This window comes from Leopardus geoffroyi, chromosome E1 (genome assembly GCF_018350155.1).
Source record: "Leopardus geoffroyi isolate Oge1 chromosome E1, O.geoffroyi_Oge1_pat1.0, whole genome shotgun sequence".
In the NCBI taxonomy this organism is placed as follows: Eukaryota; Metazoa; Chordata; class Mammalia; order Carnivora; family Felidae; genus Leopardus; species Leopardus geoffroyi.
In genome coordinates, this window is record NC_059330.1 from 417,791 (window position 1) to 435,086 (window position 17,296).

General features: G+C 64.4%; 1 protein-coding gene across 5 annotated transcripts in view; it reads left to right on the plus strand.

The window, feature by feature from the left end:
* The first annotated feature begins 2,787 nt into the window (after positions 1–2,787).
* SPNS2 (sphingolipid transporter 2) overlaps positions 2,788–17,296 on the plus strand; it is a 29,616-nt gene continuing 15,107 nt past the window's right edge. For 2 of the 5 annotated variants that reach the window (XM_045487279.1, XM_045487280.1), the window contains exons 1-2: positions 2,788–3,333; positions 14,582–14,647. In XM_045487279.1, coding sequence (XP_045343235.1) covers positions 2,955–3,333; positions 14,582–14,647 — 445 coding nt within the window. In that variant the 5' untranslated portion in view covers positions 2,788–2,954. The remainder of the gene's footprint in view (positions 3,334–14,581; positions 14,648–17,296) is intronic. The other 3 variants (XR_006714645.1, XM_045487276.1, XM_045487278.1) reach the window with 2 other exon arrangements.

Below are 17,296 nucleotides of genomic sequence, written 5' to 3' on the forward strand. Positions count from 1 at the left end.
GCCATGGAAAGATTACGTGCAAGATACGGATGGGGTCATATGGGTGATTTAGAAAGTCATTGGCAAGAAATACGGAGAAAAGCCTGGAGGGGGATGTTGGGGCAGGTGTGGTGAGTTTAAAAAAGGTGAGGCAGGAGAGGTTTGAGCTGAGTCCGTGGGTTTTAAAGAAAAGAAAGTGGACAGGCCCTAGATGTAGGAGTTGAGGGAGAAGAAGGAGTCCCAGATGGCCCCCGCTGTCCTGCTCCGTGACAGTGAGGACGATGGTGCTGTTTGCCAAGAGAGAAATGACATCAGAATGGAGCAGGCTTAAGGGAACGATGAGTTCAGGAGCTGCAGGGTATACGGGGCGGTGGGCGTGCATATGGACCTTGAGCTTGCAGATGAGGCCACATCTACAGATGGAGATTGGGGTGCCAAGGCACGTGGATGGTGGCCGAGAGCCTGCTAAGGGCGAGTATGCCCAGTGAGAAGGGAAGAAACTGAGGCCCGAGTCCTGGGGGATGGGCAGAGGGGCTGAGCTCCCGGGTATCAGTCTTGGGGAAGCCCGTGTGTCTCAGACTGTGCTCTGCAAAGCTCTGGACACCTGACAAGTACACGCGGGGACAGCGCAGCCTCTGCTTCTGCCTGGGAGCCCCACAGCGTACACTCTGAGGTTAAAGGCTCCGAAAAGTCCAGTCCCTCAGTCAGGAAACCAAATACACTCGCCTTTGGGGTGCTGGCCCACCGTTTTGTGGTCTAGGCCTCCCAAAGGAACGGAGGAGTTCGGCCTGGCACCACGTGCTGCCGAGGAACCGAGTCCTGGAGGAGCCAAGAGCAGCCCTGTGGGGCAGCAGAGGGCACGCTGCGTCAGAGGCAGGTGCACCTGCCTTCACTGCAAGGCCCCGTGTCCACCAGGTGTGCGACCTTGAGCACATTACTTCTCTTCCCTGAGCCTCGGTTTCTTCATGGGCGGGATGGAGATAAGGGCCCTGTGAGTCTTGTGGCTGACGGTCTCGTGGTCCTGCCAGAGGCTCTCGGCACCACTGTGACTTGCCAGGGCTACACAGCCAGAAAGCGCTAGAGTCCTTCCTGTCGCCCTGCCCTCGGTGCCCCATGGCTACCCAGAGACTTGCTCTAGAGAGGGGCTTTAAGTTAACATCCCAGAAAAACCCACACTGTACGAATAGCTGCTCAGAGGCTCCCCCACCGAAAGTCTCCAAACGCTGACATCTTCCCCTGCTCTAGGCTAGTGGGGGCTGCAAAGGGAGTGCCCCCCTTTCTGGTCAGGAGCTAAAACTCTCCCTGGGCAGGGCTATGGCCGAAAGGAGGAGGAATTTTGTCCAGTGGGAAGGGGACCTTGGGGTGGGGCTCTGAGCCGTGGTTGTGTCTCCTTCACAGCCAGACCCGGAACCACCGCTGGACACTGTCCCCTAGCTGGCACCACCCCATAGTGGCGAGGGGCATCGCCAGGGCCCGGCCCCAACCCCATGGAGCTCCTGGGTCTGTGCTGGCCTGTTAAGCACCAGGACAGCCAGCAGAACTTTCCTTATCCGGCTTGAAGCTGGAAAGAGGCAGCAAGGAACTTTGAGAATGGAGTCTGTTTCCTGGCCCTCCCGTGACAGTCATCCATACCCAACACACTGAAGCATATTTTTAGTCACCTTGCAGAATTTAAAACACACCTCGAAGGCGCCAAGAAACACCAGCTTGGGGATTAACTCTGCTCTCAGCAGGGAGGGGGTGCCTCGTGCGGCATCACCCGTTGGCTATGCCGTGACTCACGGTAGCCGACGCTTTCATGGGATGCACTTGTCCCTGCACTTGGGGGAACTGAGCTCCCAACCCCGGGGGGACCGGTATCAGAGCCCCGGGTCAGCACCAAATCTGCAGGTCCACAGTGAGGTCTTTTCTGGGCCCTGTCTGTGCAACATGGGGGTAATTCTGGTTTCCCAGGCTATGTCCAGCGCTAACATTCGGTCCCCAGCACTTTCTATAGGATTTGAGTTACAGTCAAAGCCTCAGACAGATGAAGAGGGTAGGTTTGGGGCTGGGGCACGGAACCACGGCACCTCTGAGATGGGCGAGGGCAGTGACTGTGGCCGCGAACACAGAAGGTACTCGACCCTGCCACATCCATCGGAGACAGGACTCGCCCTTCCCCAGGTAGGGTGGTAGTGACCGCTCATAGACTTCCGGGCTGAATTCTGTCCTCCGATCTACCCCCGCCCCGGGAGAGACACTGGGACCTAGAGAGAGTTAGGGGTCTGCCCAGGGTGGTGCCACACACGACCCAGCCTCCCGTCTTCCATCCCGGGCTTCGCCCCCTCCCTAGGGCGCAGCTGGCAGTCTGATGCTTGGGGAGGCCCCTTAGGCATGCCCTGCGTCTGGTGGGCCCCACAGGAGCCCGGCTCCCCCGCCAGGGGCCGCCTCTCTGCGGAGGCGAGGGTAGGGTCTCGGCGCGCGCACAGGCATAGGGGCCGGGAGCCGTCGGGAGCTGGATCTGGGTTTCCCTGCGGAGGTGGGCCACACAGCCCTGTGCGCCTGGCCGAGGCCGGGGGTCCGCGCCAAGCCCCCGCCGGTCACAGTCCGCGCTCTCCCCGGACTGATTAAACCCGGGCGGTGAGCAGCCGCGGGCCGGGCCCCGTCTCCGGGCCGCCGCGCGCCCCGGGCCCCCGCCCCCGCCCCCGCGCGGCCCACTGCGCCCCCGTCGGCCGCCCCGGGCAGCACGTGCGGGGCGGGGCCGCGGCCGAGCCGCGCGCCGATTGGCCGCCGCCGGGTGGGCGGGACCGGGGCGCAGCTGTCAGAGCCGCGGCGGCGGCGGCGCAGCGCGGAACGCGGGCCGGAGCGCAGGAGCCGACGGGCCCGGCCGCGATGGTGCAGCGGCGGCTCCGCGGCGCGCACACGCTCTGAGTGGGCCCGGGCTGGGCCCCGCGCCCCCCGCGCCCCCCGCCGCCCCGGTCCCGGCCCCGGCCGGCATGATGTGCCTGGAGTGCGCCTCGGCGGCGGCGGGCGGCGCGGAGGAGGAGGAGGCGGACGCGGAGCGGCGGCGCCGGCGCCGGGGGGCGCAGCGAGGGGCTGGAGGCGGCGGCTGCTGCGGGGCGCGGGGAGTGGGCGCCGCGGGAGCCGCGGCCGCGGACGACGAGGTGCAGACGCTGTCGGGCAGCGTGAGGCGGGCGCCGTCCGGGCCCCCCGGCACCCCCGGCACCCCCGGCACCCCCGGCTGCGCGGCCGCTGCCAAGGGCCCCGGAGCTCAGCAGCCCAAGCCGGCCAGCTTGGGCCGCGGACGGGGGGCCGCTGCCGCCATCCTCAGCTTGGGCAACGTGCTCAACTACCTGGACAGGTACACCGTAGCAGGTGAGCGAGCGCCCCACCCAGCCCGAGAGCCAGGAGCCCCCACCCCCCCACCCCCCGGCCTGGAGGTTCCCCGGGGAGCCTTTGGTCCCAGGGCCCCTGTATTCAAGCCTGAAGCGGAGTGTCTAAGGGCCCTCCGCTCAGGCACGCTGGGCAAGTGACGGCCCGTGAATCACGGGTCCAAGCGGGGACCTGCCCCCCGCCCCCGCCCCGCCGGGCCAGGGGTTGGAGGGGTCCCCAGCCGCGGAGCAGCCCGCGCGTCCTCGCCGGCCCTGACGTCCCATCCGTTGTCCTCTTCTCCGAGAGTCTCCTCCGCGTCTCTCCGCGTCCTCGCCTCCGCGCCCCCTCCCGCCCCGGCCCCAGCTTCCCCTTCCCCCAGCCCAGGCCGTCTGTCGGGCCGTAGCGGGTCAGTTCCTTCCTTCCTCCGGCGCCTCCACTCCCCTGCGTGCGGGCGGCGAGCGCGCGCGCCCCTTGCGGGTGTGCGCCAGGGGAGCCCGGGTGTGTGCGCGCGGGCGGCGCGGATCCGTGTGTGAGCGCGTGGCTGACAAAGGCTCGGGGCTGCGGGGAGCGGAGGGAGGGGCGGGGCGGGTCCGCGGCGCCTGGGGACCGAGATGCGGTTTGCAGCTGGCCCTGGCTGGAGGCCTGAAGCCGCCTCCCCCAGCTCTGTGGCGCTGGGGGCCTGGGGTAGAGCGCAGGCCACCGGGGCTGCAGAGGGGGCTGCCTCATCCCGTGCGAGCGTCTCTGGGAACCAGCCTTGGGGACGGGGTGGGGGTCTGTGGAACAGCCAGGTTCTAGTCCCAGATTTGCCCCTTACTTGCTTGGTGTGTGACCTTGGGCCAGTCCCAGCTCGTGTTTAAGTCTGTTTCCCGTTTGTGCGGTGGATAATCTCTGGGCCCCTGGGGGATGGACTGGGTTCCGGCTGCTCACCCCCCCTCCCCCAGTTCCCGGGGGGGGGGGGTCTGTGAGTAGGGCGTTCCGTGGACTGAGCTGCCTGTAGGTGAGAACGGGGTAACCTTGAAATGAAAGCTCTGTGGGCAGGCTGGTACGGGGGGCTCCCTGCAGGAGGAGAGCAGTGGCTGTCTACATGGCACGCCGGCCCAGAACCTGCCTAGCCACAGCTCAGTAAAATCTGGAACAACTGAAGAGAGAGAGAGACAGAGAGAGAGAGAGGGAGGGAAGGTGGCGGGAGGAATTTTGGACAGACTCTAAAGAGAACTTTGTGGGGCCATGGAGAGAGGTGTCCACTGTGTGTCACCTGGGTCCCTTTCCCTCCTGCTGGCCTCAGTCTTCCTCTGCCGAATAGGGTATCGTGTCAAGTAGAAGGAAGGAACTCTGATGGGTTCCCCCTCCCCCTCTCCCACTTTCAGAAGCCCTTGGCTCTCTATTCCTTCTGCTGCGGGGGCGGCAAAGGGGGGGGGGTACAGCACTGGTAACCAGTAGCGCCCATTTCTGACTTGGGCCATCCACAGGAGGCTCTTACTGTGGTCTGGGGAACAGGAAGACGCAGAAACACCCGGCTGCACCGGCCCCCCACGCTGTGCTGTCTGGGACCTGGGAGCTTCGGTGCCACCATAAAGTGGGGGGAGGTCAGCGAACACGGGGATCTGTGGTCGGTGCAAAATGGACTCTGTGCACAGGAGGAGACCAAGGCCCCTGGGCACCCCTTGTCCAGGATGGCCTGGGAAGTGCCGAGAAGGCAGGTGGTAGGTCTACCAGCAAGCCTTGGCCTGGGAGGGCTCCCACATCTCTACTGGACGGTGATTGGTGCTGTCTCTGGCATTGTGACACTGCACAACTTGTTTTCTCCCGGCCCCAGACCCACCCCTCCCTGGTATCCTCAGGGAGACTGACCCTGCCAGGGACTGAGGGGAGAGGGTGGGATCAGGGAGGTCTGGAACTTATCTGCCTCCCACCCTACTTGGGTCCCAGAGTCAGAATGGGAGAACAAGATAGGAAATTCGAGGGAATTCGTAAGGGGGGGATGGGGAGTGGTGGCTCAGAGGGGTGTGGGGCCGTCGGGAGGAAGGTCCGGAAAGCCCTGTGCAAACACCCGCCTGGGCTATGCATCCCTCCCTGTCCCGGCACCGCCCCACCCCCAACACACAACGTACACAGATTTCCTCTCCGGATAAGCCTGGCTCCCTCTCCCTCTCGTTATGGCAGGCTTCCCCACGCCCCTGCCCCAGGTCCAGTTTTTAGGGAGATTTACTGTCTCTATGACAACTGCTATGGCCTGATGTGTTTGGAGGGGGAGGGCAGGGGAATGGGCATCCCAGGCCAGAGTCCACCTGCTGCTGGCTGGGGGGGGGGGCGGTGAGGGGGCAGACATTCTACGGCTCAGTCACCTTTGATGTTCGACCCACCTGACTCCTGAGACCCTCAGCAGTGGATTTCCCACTCTCTTTCTCGAAATCTGTGCTGTGTGTTTCTATCTTTATGGTATAGATCAACCAGCTCTGTCCAAGAGGAATATGATGCCGCATATCTAAGTTAAACACTTCTAGGAGCCACGTTGAAAAAGTAAAAAAAAATAAGTGAAACCGATTCATATATTTTATTCAACCTCACATTTCTAATGTATTTGCACATGTAATCAACATAAAAGCTATTAATGGGATATTTTGCTCTTTTTTTTTTTCATACTAACTTTTGCAGCCTGGTGTGTGTTCTCCGTTTACAGCGCGGGTCAGTCGGGACTGGCCACAGCTCAGGCAGCCACAGCCACGGTGGCTGGGGTCCCGCCGCAGTGGCCAGTGCAGACCTGGGTTCAGGCTCTTCAGCCCCCCCAGCTGGGTGACCTGGGGGGTGTCACCTGAGCCTTCTGGGTTATCACCGCCTCCTGGGTGCCTCCCGGGTTGCCGGAGTGAATGAGTGTTTTCACGCACCCTCAGGAGAGCCGCACAGATGCCAGCCTCCTTCCCTTTCTCGCCTCTGTGCAAGCTGTGCCCCCGGCCACCTTGTCCTTCCCGTGTTTCTTTGTTTCGGTCAGTCCCTTTCAGGCCCCTCTGAGGACCCCTCCCTCCTCCACCAGGCCTGGTCTCCATCCTGGGAACGAGTAGCCTTCCCAGCCAATTACGGCCTCCCCTCCTCCCCTTGAGAACCCCCTGAGGGCACAGGCAGCAGGTGAGGAGGGCCAGGCCCAGCTCTGGCGCTTATCAGGGGGGTGGAAGGGAAGGATCCCGGGGCTACCCCTGCACACATCTCCTCGTGTGGATGGGGATGCTGGAGGCCAGAGAGCACAGGTGCTCACCCAAGCTCCCGCAGCCGAGAGGAGCGGGACCAGGACCCCCCAGGACACTGCTGTCTCCGTGCAGGCAGGGGTGCCTGGCCCTGTTGCTGGCCAGGGCACGAGGCCTCTGAGCAGAGGCTGCTACAGCTTCCCCTGCTCCCATGGCTGGAGCCCAGTCACGGCTGCCAGCTCAGGGGAAAGGTGAGGGCTCGGGCACCGTCTCCTCCGATCTGCTTCCTGGTGCCAGAGCTCCATCGGCCCCCGGGCCCCCACTCTTCCATCTGCGAAATGGGAGCAGGACGGAGGCTGGAGCCAGGCCCAGCAGGAAGAGAATGGAGAATGGCTGTTGGGAGCTAAGACCCCTCCCCAGCTTCTCTGGGGCACCTGTGCCTTCCTGAGCTCTTTCCCTTTGATCCAGCTGGTGGCACTGGGCGGGGCAGAGCCCGGTGAGGAGAGGCAGAGCCCTGCCCTGGGGGAGCCCTTTTCTGCCAGAGAAGCTGAGACCAGTATCCATGGCAACTGCTCACTAACACAAAGCCGGGGAGAGCAGAGCACAGGGACCGGGTGGGAACACAGGCCCGGCAGGCCTGGGGGGTCCCCGCATACCTGAGCTGGCTGCAGGAGGGGGCTGCCTGCCTGGGGCTCTTGGCTCTTCTGGTGTCCGCCTGGTTGAGTGTGTCCGCCCAGGGCCTGTCACAGGGTCACCTGGGTGGGTGGAGGCCACGTCAAGCTCCCAGCTCTGTGGCTACCTTGGTGGATGCGGATGGCCAACAGCAGCCCTGCCCCGCCCCCTCCAGTGGCCTTGTCCCCTTGGGTGGCCCTGCCCTGGCCACTGCAGTGTCAGCACCACTTTGGTCCTGCCGGGTGGGCGGGGCGTCCAGGGCCGCCTTCCAAGGTGGCTGTCTAGCAGGTCAGTGCCCAGGTGAGAGGCCCGACCGGCCTGGAGAGCCAGCGCCCTAATGACAAACCACCGGCTGCCCGTCTCTGCAGGTACCTTGTCTGGTGTGCTGTTGACCCGTCAGAGGAAGTGCTTTGGTCTGGGACCAAGGGCGTGACCGGCCAGCTGGTGCCTTAGTTTCCCGTTTTGTGAGGGGCAGGAGGGCTGCACGTTACAGCCTGGCCTGAGCTGCTCAGAGAGGTGTCCCATCCCCTCCCCAGACAGGAAGTGGCTTTTGTTTCCGCCTGTGTGTGTGTGGTGGGGGGGGGGGGGGGGGGGGGCGGTGCTGAAGTCCTGAGGTCAGAAGGGGGATGGGACCCAGGGAGACAAGAGAACCCTGGCTTGATCCTCAGGCTCCTGGGGCCCAGCTCCCTACTGGGCCCTGAGCGAGGCTGAGTTTCCTGTTCCTGGCTGTGCCAGACTTGTCACCTAAGGCAGATCTGTCACCTAAGGCAGATCCTGGCCCTCTCTGAGCCCTGGACACACAACAGGTGATTTTGTGGTCAGGATGTTGCTCCCAAGGCTAGTGTGGGGCACTTGCTCCCGGGAACTCTTGTCTGCTGTCCCCTCCCCAGCTCTGCCTGCACCCGCCTTCCCCAGGGCTGTTTCCCGCCGGCCACCGGCGCCTCAGCGTGCATGCGGGGCTGGCCGGGGCTTGGCCTTGTGGAGCGACTGGGTGGCCGGGTCGGGTTGACCCTGGCCTGCCTGACCCCAACCCATCCTCCTGGGCGCAAGAGGCGCTGGTAGGCTCAGACGACCCTGAGAAGGACCAGGCCCCGATGCTGAGGCGGGGGCCTGAGTCCTGACCACGGCGCACAGGGAGCCGTGGGCCTCGCATCCCCGGGAGGGCCTTGGGAAAGTGGTCAGGATGGGCCCTGCGTGCCCAGCCCTCAGCCCCGATGGAGGGGTCTCCTCACCCCCACGCCGGGCGGAACGGCTTCCGCACATTCAGGAGGGCTCTGAGGTGACTTTGCCGGGTCTGCTGTGAGGGCAGAGGGCACTTGGAGAGCTGGGTGGGGCCCGGGTCACACTGGACAGCAGTGTCCTGCGGATGCTGGCCTGCTCTGGGCCTGGCTCTGTCCCGCTGGCCTGGGGGCGGCGGGTGAAGGGCAGAAGCACGGACGTTAGAGCAAGACGTGAGCAGGGGTGATGTGCCGGCCGGAGCGTGGAGGCGGGGGGGGGGGGGGGCTTCCCTGTGGGTCTGCGCCCTGCAGACGGGCACCTCCGTGAGGCCTTCGTGGTCCCTTCACCGGCGAGCGTGGATTTGCCAGACACGGGCCGGGAAGCAAGGAGGACGATTCAGCTTCGTAGACTGCGAAGTGCGGTGCCCCGGGGGTGGTGTTACTGGGTCATTCACCGTTCCTAGGTTGCAGGGTTCAAATCCACGCCAGGGCAGTTGGTGTGGACGTTGAGAGGAGGCTGGTGACGGCCCGTTTTCTGTGGTTTGGTGGGCGAAGGGGGAACACAAGCCAGTCTGGGGGCTTGGAGGCCAGGTCCTGCCTGGCTCTGGGGCCTCTATCCAGTGGCACCCTCTGACTCTCAGTCTGCCATCTGAGGGTCAGGAGCAAGGCCTTGGCCCCTGAGGCCTTGCAGGGGGACAGCTGAGCGTCTGTGGGCTTCTCTCCCCCGCGCCCCGGCCTCATCCTGGGTCTGCGGATCATGATAAGGGTAGCCCTGGTGGTCTTGGGAGGCCCCGAGCCAGGGCACAGCGGGGACAGGGGTGGGGCGGGGGCTGCTCCAGGGAAGGAGCGGCTGTGCAGAGCCCCCAAATTACTAAGGCCGAGTCTGGTTCCAGGAAAACTGGCCCCAAATGATAGACTAGAACCACAGGACACAGGCCAGGCTGCCTGTCCCCGCCCACTCTGGGCACGGAGACTTGGTGGGAGGAGGGAGGGCTCTGAGCCCCGGGTGGGGGTGGGGGGCTCCTCTCTAGGACCTGGGAGAGGGAGGGGTGTTTCAGGCCCAGCTGCAATGTTCTTTAGGGGCACAGGCTTGGAATCCGGGCCCTCTAGAACAGGAGTGGGGTCTCCCTGAGGGGCTGGGGTCCGGCGCTGGGGGCCTCACGGGATCCCTGTGGAGGTGAGCGCCAAGCCCCTCTGACATTAATCGCCCGGGTTTGTCGGGTGGTGTCGCGGTGGGAGGGTCGGTGTAGGTTCGACAAACGTGATTGGGATTCGGGGTGGGTGTGGGGCGTATGGGGACTGTGGCTCTCAGACGGGCAGCCCGGGGCTCAGAGCAGACCCAGATGCCCCCAGAGGTCACTCTGCTTGTACCTGGGGTAGGGGGCAGGTAGAGGTGAGTGTGCCTGAGAGCCAGTCCTGGCTCAGGGACCGCCCTGGCTGGTCCCCTTCGGCTGGGGGTGGGGTGGGGGGGGGGGGGTTGCCCGCAGGGCCAGGTCAGCAGAGCCAGGCCCTCAGTCTCCTGTAATTACCGGGGCGGGAGCTGCGGCTGAGTGTCGGAGAAGGGTGATCCTTCCAGAGTGAGCCAGCTCTGAGGCCTCCCCGGGACCCGTGGCCCATCCGTTCACATCCCTAGGCCCTCTACCGCATTTTAGAGAAAAGAACCCTGAGGTGGGAGTTCCCATTGCCCTCTGGTCATGGCTGGGGCTCCTACCCCATGGCTGAGTGACCTGTGGTCACATTTTTAACGTTTATGGACTACCTACTCTGCCAGACAACATCCTAAGCACTTTATACCGATTAACCCATCTAAACCTCACAGCAACCATATGAAGCAGATCTTAAAATTAAGGTACATTGCAGAGGAAGACAGAGACACAGACAGGTTAAGTAACTTGCCTGAGGTCACACAGCAGGGTAAGTGTAGTCGAACCCAGATGGTCTGGTATTGGAGGCCACGCTCTTGGGGATTCAGCTAGGTCGTCTGCTCCGAAAAAGGCAGGGCGAATGTGGGGTGATGATGCCTGTGTTTGAGGGCGTGAACTTGAGACCTGGTGCCCTAGCCTGGCTGACCAGGGCAGGAAGAGACCGCAGGCTCTTGTCATCTCTGCCGTGCATCTGAGGCTGGGCTGGGGCTCCCGAGGTCAGTGTGAGTTTCTTCTTCTGTCGTGGCCTTTGTGAGGCCTGCGTGACCCCAGCAGGTTAGGATCTGGACCTGGCTTCTCTGGGATCTACCAACGGACCAGCCACAATGGGGGGGCGGGGGGCGGCACCGCGAGTATCCATGATTAGCCAGCTCTCGAGGTTACGGGCCCCTCTTCAACAAGAGCTGCAGAGAGAGAGTTAGGGGGACACCCTCGTAGACACCCTTGGGTCTGACCCCTGGATGCGGTAGACCTCGACGGTGTAGACAGACTCCCTGGGAAGAGGGCCTGGCTGGAGTCAAGGCTCCGAGGCCTGTAGGCTATGATGTACACACCACAGGGGCCTAGGACTGGCCAGGCCGGTGGTTCAGGTCACCCAGGCAGTGTGTCAGTGACTCTTGGGTCTCACCTTGAGGCCAGGTGGTTGTGCAGACCTGGGTCACGGAGGCCTCCGGTGCCAGAAGAAGCCTGGGCTCCATTTGGCCGGCAGCGGGGATCCACGAAGCACGACTGCAGTCCTACTCGATGAACTAATCCAGGTAGCACCGTGCGAACCGTGTCGGGCAAGCGCGTGTCAGTGCCCACATTGTCGTCGTCGGTGGTGTTACCCAGGGGCCTGGCTGACTCTGAGTTCCAGCCAGAGTTGACAGCCTCTGGGCCGCGGCACCTGTTCCTTGAGTCCAGAGACGGGCTGTGCTCTCTGGAGCCACCGCCCAGGACTTAGGAGAAGATGGTTGAGTGCTCGTGAGGCAGGCTGCAGGAAGGGTGCTGGGGCCCCAGGAGGGGGCCGCGGGGTGAAGGAGACTCTCTGGAGGCCCCCACTCGGGGGCCGAGGAAGGCAAGGGCCGTCTGGCCTGGGGAGTGCCATGCTGCGGCTTGGGGACCGGGGAGGACGCGGCAGAGCCATGGACGGGAGTCTGGGTGGCTGGAAGCCTGAGTGGGGAGAGAATCTGAGGGGCTGGCAGAGGGGCCGGAGAGAGGCGCGTGTCTGTGAGCTGACGCGCAGGAGACAGAAGTGAGGCCCAAGCCGGCGTGCCCCAGGGCCGGCTCCCGGGGCAGCAGGAGGGACAGCTGGCCTGGGACAAGAGGCGAGACCCTGGGGGCTTGAGTTAGAGAGAGAGGTGTAACTGGGGGTTGGTGGGACAGAATGTTCGGGCTGCTCCAGGGAGGGGGACCCCCGTGGGCAGAGGGGTGGTCCCGGCTGTGGGTCCGGAGAGGCTCGACTCAGCTGTGGCCGTGGGCGGCTGGGGGCTGCGTGTGGAGCCCCACCTTGCATGCCCCGGGCTGGTGGAGGGGCCTGGCCTCAGCTGTGGGAGGCTGCTCCCGGGCAGGAGGCCCGTCCTGTGACCCACCAAACCTCAGCCTCCAGGAAAGAGGCTAAAAATAAGGTCGTGGTGGGAAGAAGGGAGGGGCTCGTGGGCCCAGGCCAGGCGGGAGCCTAGAGGAACATCCAGGCGGCTGGCGAGCTGCTGTGACACATGCTTCCCGAGCCAGCGGCCAGCGGCTCTCACCCGCCTGTGGCCACAGCCCCTACCAGGCTGCAGTGAGGCCCTGCCCCCAGGCCCCGGGAAGGTTCTGCCTGGAGCTCAGGCGGTGGACCCAAGGCCTGGCTCCAGGGTGCTGGGGTGAGGGCCCCTAAGGCCCTCGGGGTCTGGCCTGCCCAGGAGTTCCCAGGACATCCATCTGGATGTGCAAAAATGTTCTTCCCTCTTACCAGGAGCTCTGTGTATCGGAGGAGGTCAGGGGGGCTTCCTGGAGGCAGAGGCAAACACTGGGGCTTGAAGTGCTGGAGGGGGTGGAGCATGTCCAGTCTGGAGGCTAGGAGATGCCTGGGGCGGGGCAGGGGACGCAAGGGCGTTTTCTCCCCGCTGCGGACCCCTGCTGGCCTCATGAGGACCACGCTGATACGGCCTTCCTCCCCGGACGTGCCCTCCTCTTGGCTGTGGACAGGCACCCGCTGTGCAGTGACCCAGGGGCGTCTCGCCCTCCTGCCACCTCCCACCTGCACCTGTCCATCACCTAACATGTGACGGCGTCCGTTCTGGGTTCTGGAGATGCGCCGCCACGACCCTGCCCTGAGGGGGCTCTCACTGCAGTGGGGATGGGGCGTCTCTGTCCACAAACAGCCGCTGGGGGCTGGCTGCGTGCCGGGGCCTGGGCTGGGGGCCCGCGAGAGCCAAGAGGCGGCGTGGCAGAAGAAAACATTTTTGGTTTTTGACAACAGAGCCTGTTTCAAATCTCACTGGGGCCCTTGCCTGCCATAGGACAAGTTACTTCACTTCTCAGGGCCTCCGTTTTCTCATATGTAAAATGGGGTGAAAAATGCGACGAAGCAGCAGGGGTAGAAATCGCATCTGCAGAGCCTCACTGGGTACCTAGAACTTAGCAGGAAGCAGTAATTCGTGGCTCTTAGCCACCGTGGGCCCGGCGAGCTCCCACCCACGTCCCTACGTGTCTTCAGAAGTCACTGATCCTAGTGTGCCAGGGGAGTGTGGGGGCACCTGCCTTACTGAGGGTGACAGGAGGGGGAGAAGCCAAGGAAGACTTCCCAGAGGAAGAGGCACCTGCACTAGTGTTGAAGGAGTGGCAGGAATCAGGGTAGAGGACGTGTGGGCAGTCGGGGTCCAGAGCATGGGGCGGGGGTGTTCTGAGAAGGGAGGCCAGAGGCGGGGTCGGAGGGGCTGAGCCTGCAGCCCTGTGGCCTGGTGGAGGCCAGTGTGCGTCTGAGGCACTGGGGAGCCACGGGAGGTGCTGACTGTGGGGGAGAGAGAGGGGCAGGGCGGCCCTGGCTCAGAAGTGGGGCGAATGGGCTGCGGGGCTGGGAGGTGAGTGTAAGTGGTGCCCTAAGGTTGGGCCCAACCGTGCCACCCGCGGAGGCCCCACTTGGTGGCCCCTCCGTCCACAGGGACAGGCCCCTGGCTTCCGCGTTCGGGGCACGACCACAGCCCGCCTTAGTTATTAAGTCATTAACTGGGCCTCGCACAGCCTCTTCATTATGGGTAATTAGGGTGAATCCACTCGGCACTCACGAGGAGGAGGCCAGTGTCTCTCGGTGTCAGGCTGCATCCCGGAAGAGGGCTCAGCATCCCGGCCCTGGGGCTCGGGGGGCAGTCTCCAGGCGGGACCCTCCTCCGGGGCCCCGGGGGCCGCTTCGGCCACCTTGCCGCTGTACGACCTGGGGCGCAGGCTCAACCTCTCGTGCTCAGCTCCCTTGTCTGCCCAGTTCCTGCTCAGTGATGTGCGCCATCACCATATCCTGATGAGCTCTGGGAGACCCCCGAGGGCAGGTCCCTTCCTCCGTGCCCTGCGTGGGGGGCTGTCGGGGCAACCTGCCCTGTCTCCCCCTCCTGGCTCCCTAGCCCTTCTCGGTGCAGATGTGTCATGGCCGGGGGGGGGGGGTGGGGGTGGGGGTTCCTGCCTGTGGCCCAGCCCCCTGCTGTCCTCGGAGATAAGCAGAGGTGGGGGCCCCCGGGGCCTGTGGGGTGGGGGGCTGGGCGCCGTGAGAGGTGAGGAGGCTCCAGGAGGTTGCCGGCTCCCACGCAGCCCTGGCTCTGTCTGTCCGTGGTTGTTGGTGGCCTCTGGTTATAGTCCTCTTGACATGCAAAGTCCTAACGGGAGAGCAGAGGTGGTGGGGACTCAGGAGGAGGACAGGCATGACCTCCAGGGATCCCCTTCCCCCCAAGAAGCCCTACCCGCTTCCCTCTGTGTCTCAGCTCTGGCATCGGAAAAGCGGGGTCCTGGTTACAACCCCGAGGACAGCTGAGTGAGTTCGAGCACGCGTTTGCCCGAGTCCCGCCCGTCTGTCCTCAGGTCCCTGCAGTGGCCCTGAGTGGTCCCTGAGTGGGGGGTGGGATCCCATGCCCCCAGGGTGAGCATAGCCTGGCCTGCAGATTCCCCAGAGGCCTGGCCAGACTGGGCAAGGTGGCCTTCTGTGGAAGGGGCTGGGTTGGGCGGGCTGGGCTTAGACTGGGGGTCTCCTAGGTGGGGTGGGAGACAGGGGCCCCGGGCATCAGACATAAGCACCCTCTGTCTTCCCTCCCAGGCGTCCTTCTGGACATCCAGCAGCAGTTTGGGGTCAAGGACCGAGGCGCCGGCTTGCTGCAGTCAGGTGAGGCCCACGCCCCTGCCAGGCCCCCGCCACACCTGCTGGGGCTCCCTGCGGGGTCTCCTCCCTGGTCCTGGCTCGCTGGAAGGGACGTGTGCTTTGTGTCCAGACCTCACTCTTGGCACTCAAGAAGACCGGCTTCCCCAGCCTCTGCTGCTCTCCCTGCAAACAGACCAGCAGCGCCCGGGGAGGCCACAGGCCCGAGTCCTTAGAGGGGACCCTTCTTTTGGTCCTGGGGCCTCATCAGGACCCAGGGGCCCCGGGTCTGCCCTGAGGCTGGTGAAGGGAGTTCCTTAGGTTCCAGGCAAGACAGCGGCAGAGCCTTTGGTGACCCCTGTTTCCATGGCATGTGCCCCCATTTCCTCCGTTGCCATCAGCCTGGGAACAGTCTCTGAGATGTCAAAGCAGGAAATCCCCACGGCCAGTCCGGGAACCATTTCCAAACTCGGGGAAAGCGCCTGAGTGCCTGGGTCCTGGGCTAGTCCTGGGCCTGAAGCTTTCTCCCTGGCAGGGGTGGGGAGGGGCAGGGCCAGAGCCCCCTGGGCTGGGGCAGGGGGGCCTGTGTCTCCATTGTCCCTGCCGACCCACTACCTGGCCCCATGCTTGCTGTGTGGCCGAGGGCCCGGTTCCTTGGCTCTGATTCCTTCTGGCCCTGGAGGGTGTGTGGTTGTGAGGCCCGGTCAGATGTGTGGGAGGAAGTCCGTGGTCTGCATTCCAGCCTGTGAACCCCTTCCCCTGCCTGGGCTCTCCTGGGAGGGAGGAGTGGAGCGAGCTGGCTATGTCCCGGAACCTGCCTGACCTGCCTAGGTGGCATTCCAGAATGTGCTGTGCCAGCCTCCATGAGCCACTCAGCCAGGCCCTGCGGCCTGTGATCCTTTCCCAGGGTGGTTTTGGGGCTCAGACAGACGAGGTGATCGCTCCAGGGCGCAGCCCCAACAGACAGCTGAGAAAGCTGGGACAGGGGCAAGGCTGTGTGACCCAGAACCCTGAGGGGGGCCGGCCCCTGCCTCTGCCCACATCCCTCACCCAGCACAGGAGCCCAAACCTGTCCCCTGGCCCTCCCCCACACCCCCCCCCCCTCCCAGCCTCCTGGGCTCTGAGCCCACAGTGACCGCCACTCACAGCCTGGAAGAGGGTTTCAGCCAGATGTGGGCAGTGGGGAGAGGGCAGGAGAGAGCCCAGCTCTCCAGCCCCCTCCGTCTCTGGCCCCTGGTCCCGTCCCCTCTGGGCCTCAGCCTTGCTGACTGATGGGGTGTCCAGGGTCCGCCCCAGCCTCCAGCCACCCCAAGCAGTGCTGTCCCTGTTGCAAGGTGTCCCTGGCAGCCTTCCTAGTGGACAGAGAAGTCATGGTGGCCCCTACTGACCCCTGGCAACCTGGCTGGAGGTGGACACCACCCCTCCCCCCCCCCCCCCCCCCCCCCGCCAGCATGGTCGGTTCTGCCCCCACAACCTCCCTGGGCAGCTGCACTCCCCAGATGAAGGGACAGAGGTCAGCTCTGCTGGGGACTCACAGGGGGTCGCGTGCGGGGAGGCCGGCGGGCCCAGGATTGGGGCTCCACGCGTGCCGCCGTCTCCACCTGGGGAGGGGAGGCCTGGCCGCGTGTCTCAGCGTCTGGCGTCTCTGTGCTCTCAGCGTGGGCGCCCCTGGGCCGTGGTCTCTCAGGGACCCTTACCCCGTGGCCTCCACCCTACCACCTGCCCCTGGCGTTGCCGGGCTGGCTCCCTGAGTGTCCTCACCCCTCGGCCACCTGAGCCAAGGAGCCAGGCCAGCTAGACCAGGATGTGACTCAGTGGGCGACCAGGAAAATCACCTAATTGGCCTGGGCCCCAGGCACCTGTCTCTTCCCCAAGCCCCTGATAAGGTCGGAGCCAGGTGGAGGGCGCCAGCCAGGTGCTGGTGTTTGCCAGGATCAAAGGGCCAGGGCTGAGAGCCGGGCTGTCTGCTCGTTCGTGGGCACCAGGGGCTGCTGGGCCCGGAGACAGGGCAGGGGGTGCGGCTGGGAGTCAGGCCTGGGCCTGCCTCTGCTGTTTCCCCTCGGGACCAGACCGTGAGCCCTGGCTTGGGGAGAGCCTGCCTTCGGCAGCCCCGAGCAGGCCCCCGAGCCCCTGCAGAAGCTTCTGGGAAAGCCCGCAGAAGAGCTCCAGCCCTGGTCCCCGTGTCTCGGGGCCCCGGGTCTCCACAGCCTACACCCAGAGGGGCAGCTCCTGCTGGGCTCTGCCATAGCCTCTGTCCCTGCATTCCAGTAGATTCCCCCCATCACTGGGGACAGAAAACCTATCTAGTCATCACCTAGGCATGACGGGGTGGGGAGCAGGGTGCGTGGGAGCCTGGGGGGACAGCAGCGAGGGCACACCTAGCTCTGCCTGGTGGCAGGTGGATCAGACTCCCCTGAGGAGGGGACATTTGAGTGGGGCTTTGAAGGATGTGTTAGAGTTTGTTCAGGGCATAGGGCTTACAGTCGGTGTGTCAGATTGAGCAGATGTGAGAAACCCTCCCCCCCACTCCACGCTGCGTAAAACATGCCAAGAAAACACTTAAATTACATAGCTGAGCTTGAAAGCTAAGACTGGCAGCGGGATTCCCAGGTGCCAGAAGCAGGGAATTAAACCAGGGAGCAGGAGAGGAAGCTGGTATTAAAGCCAAGTGGTGCG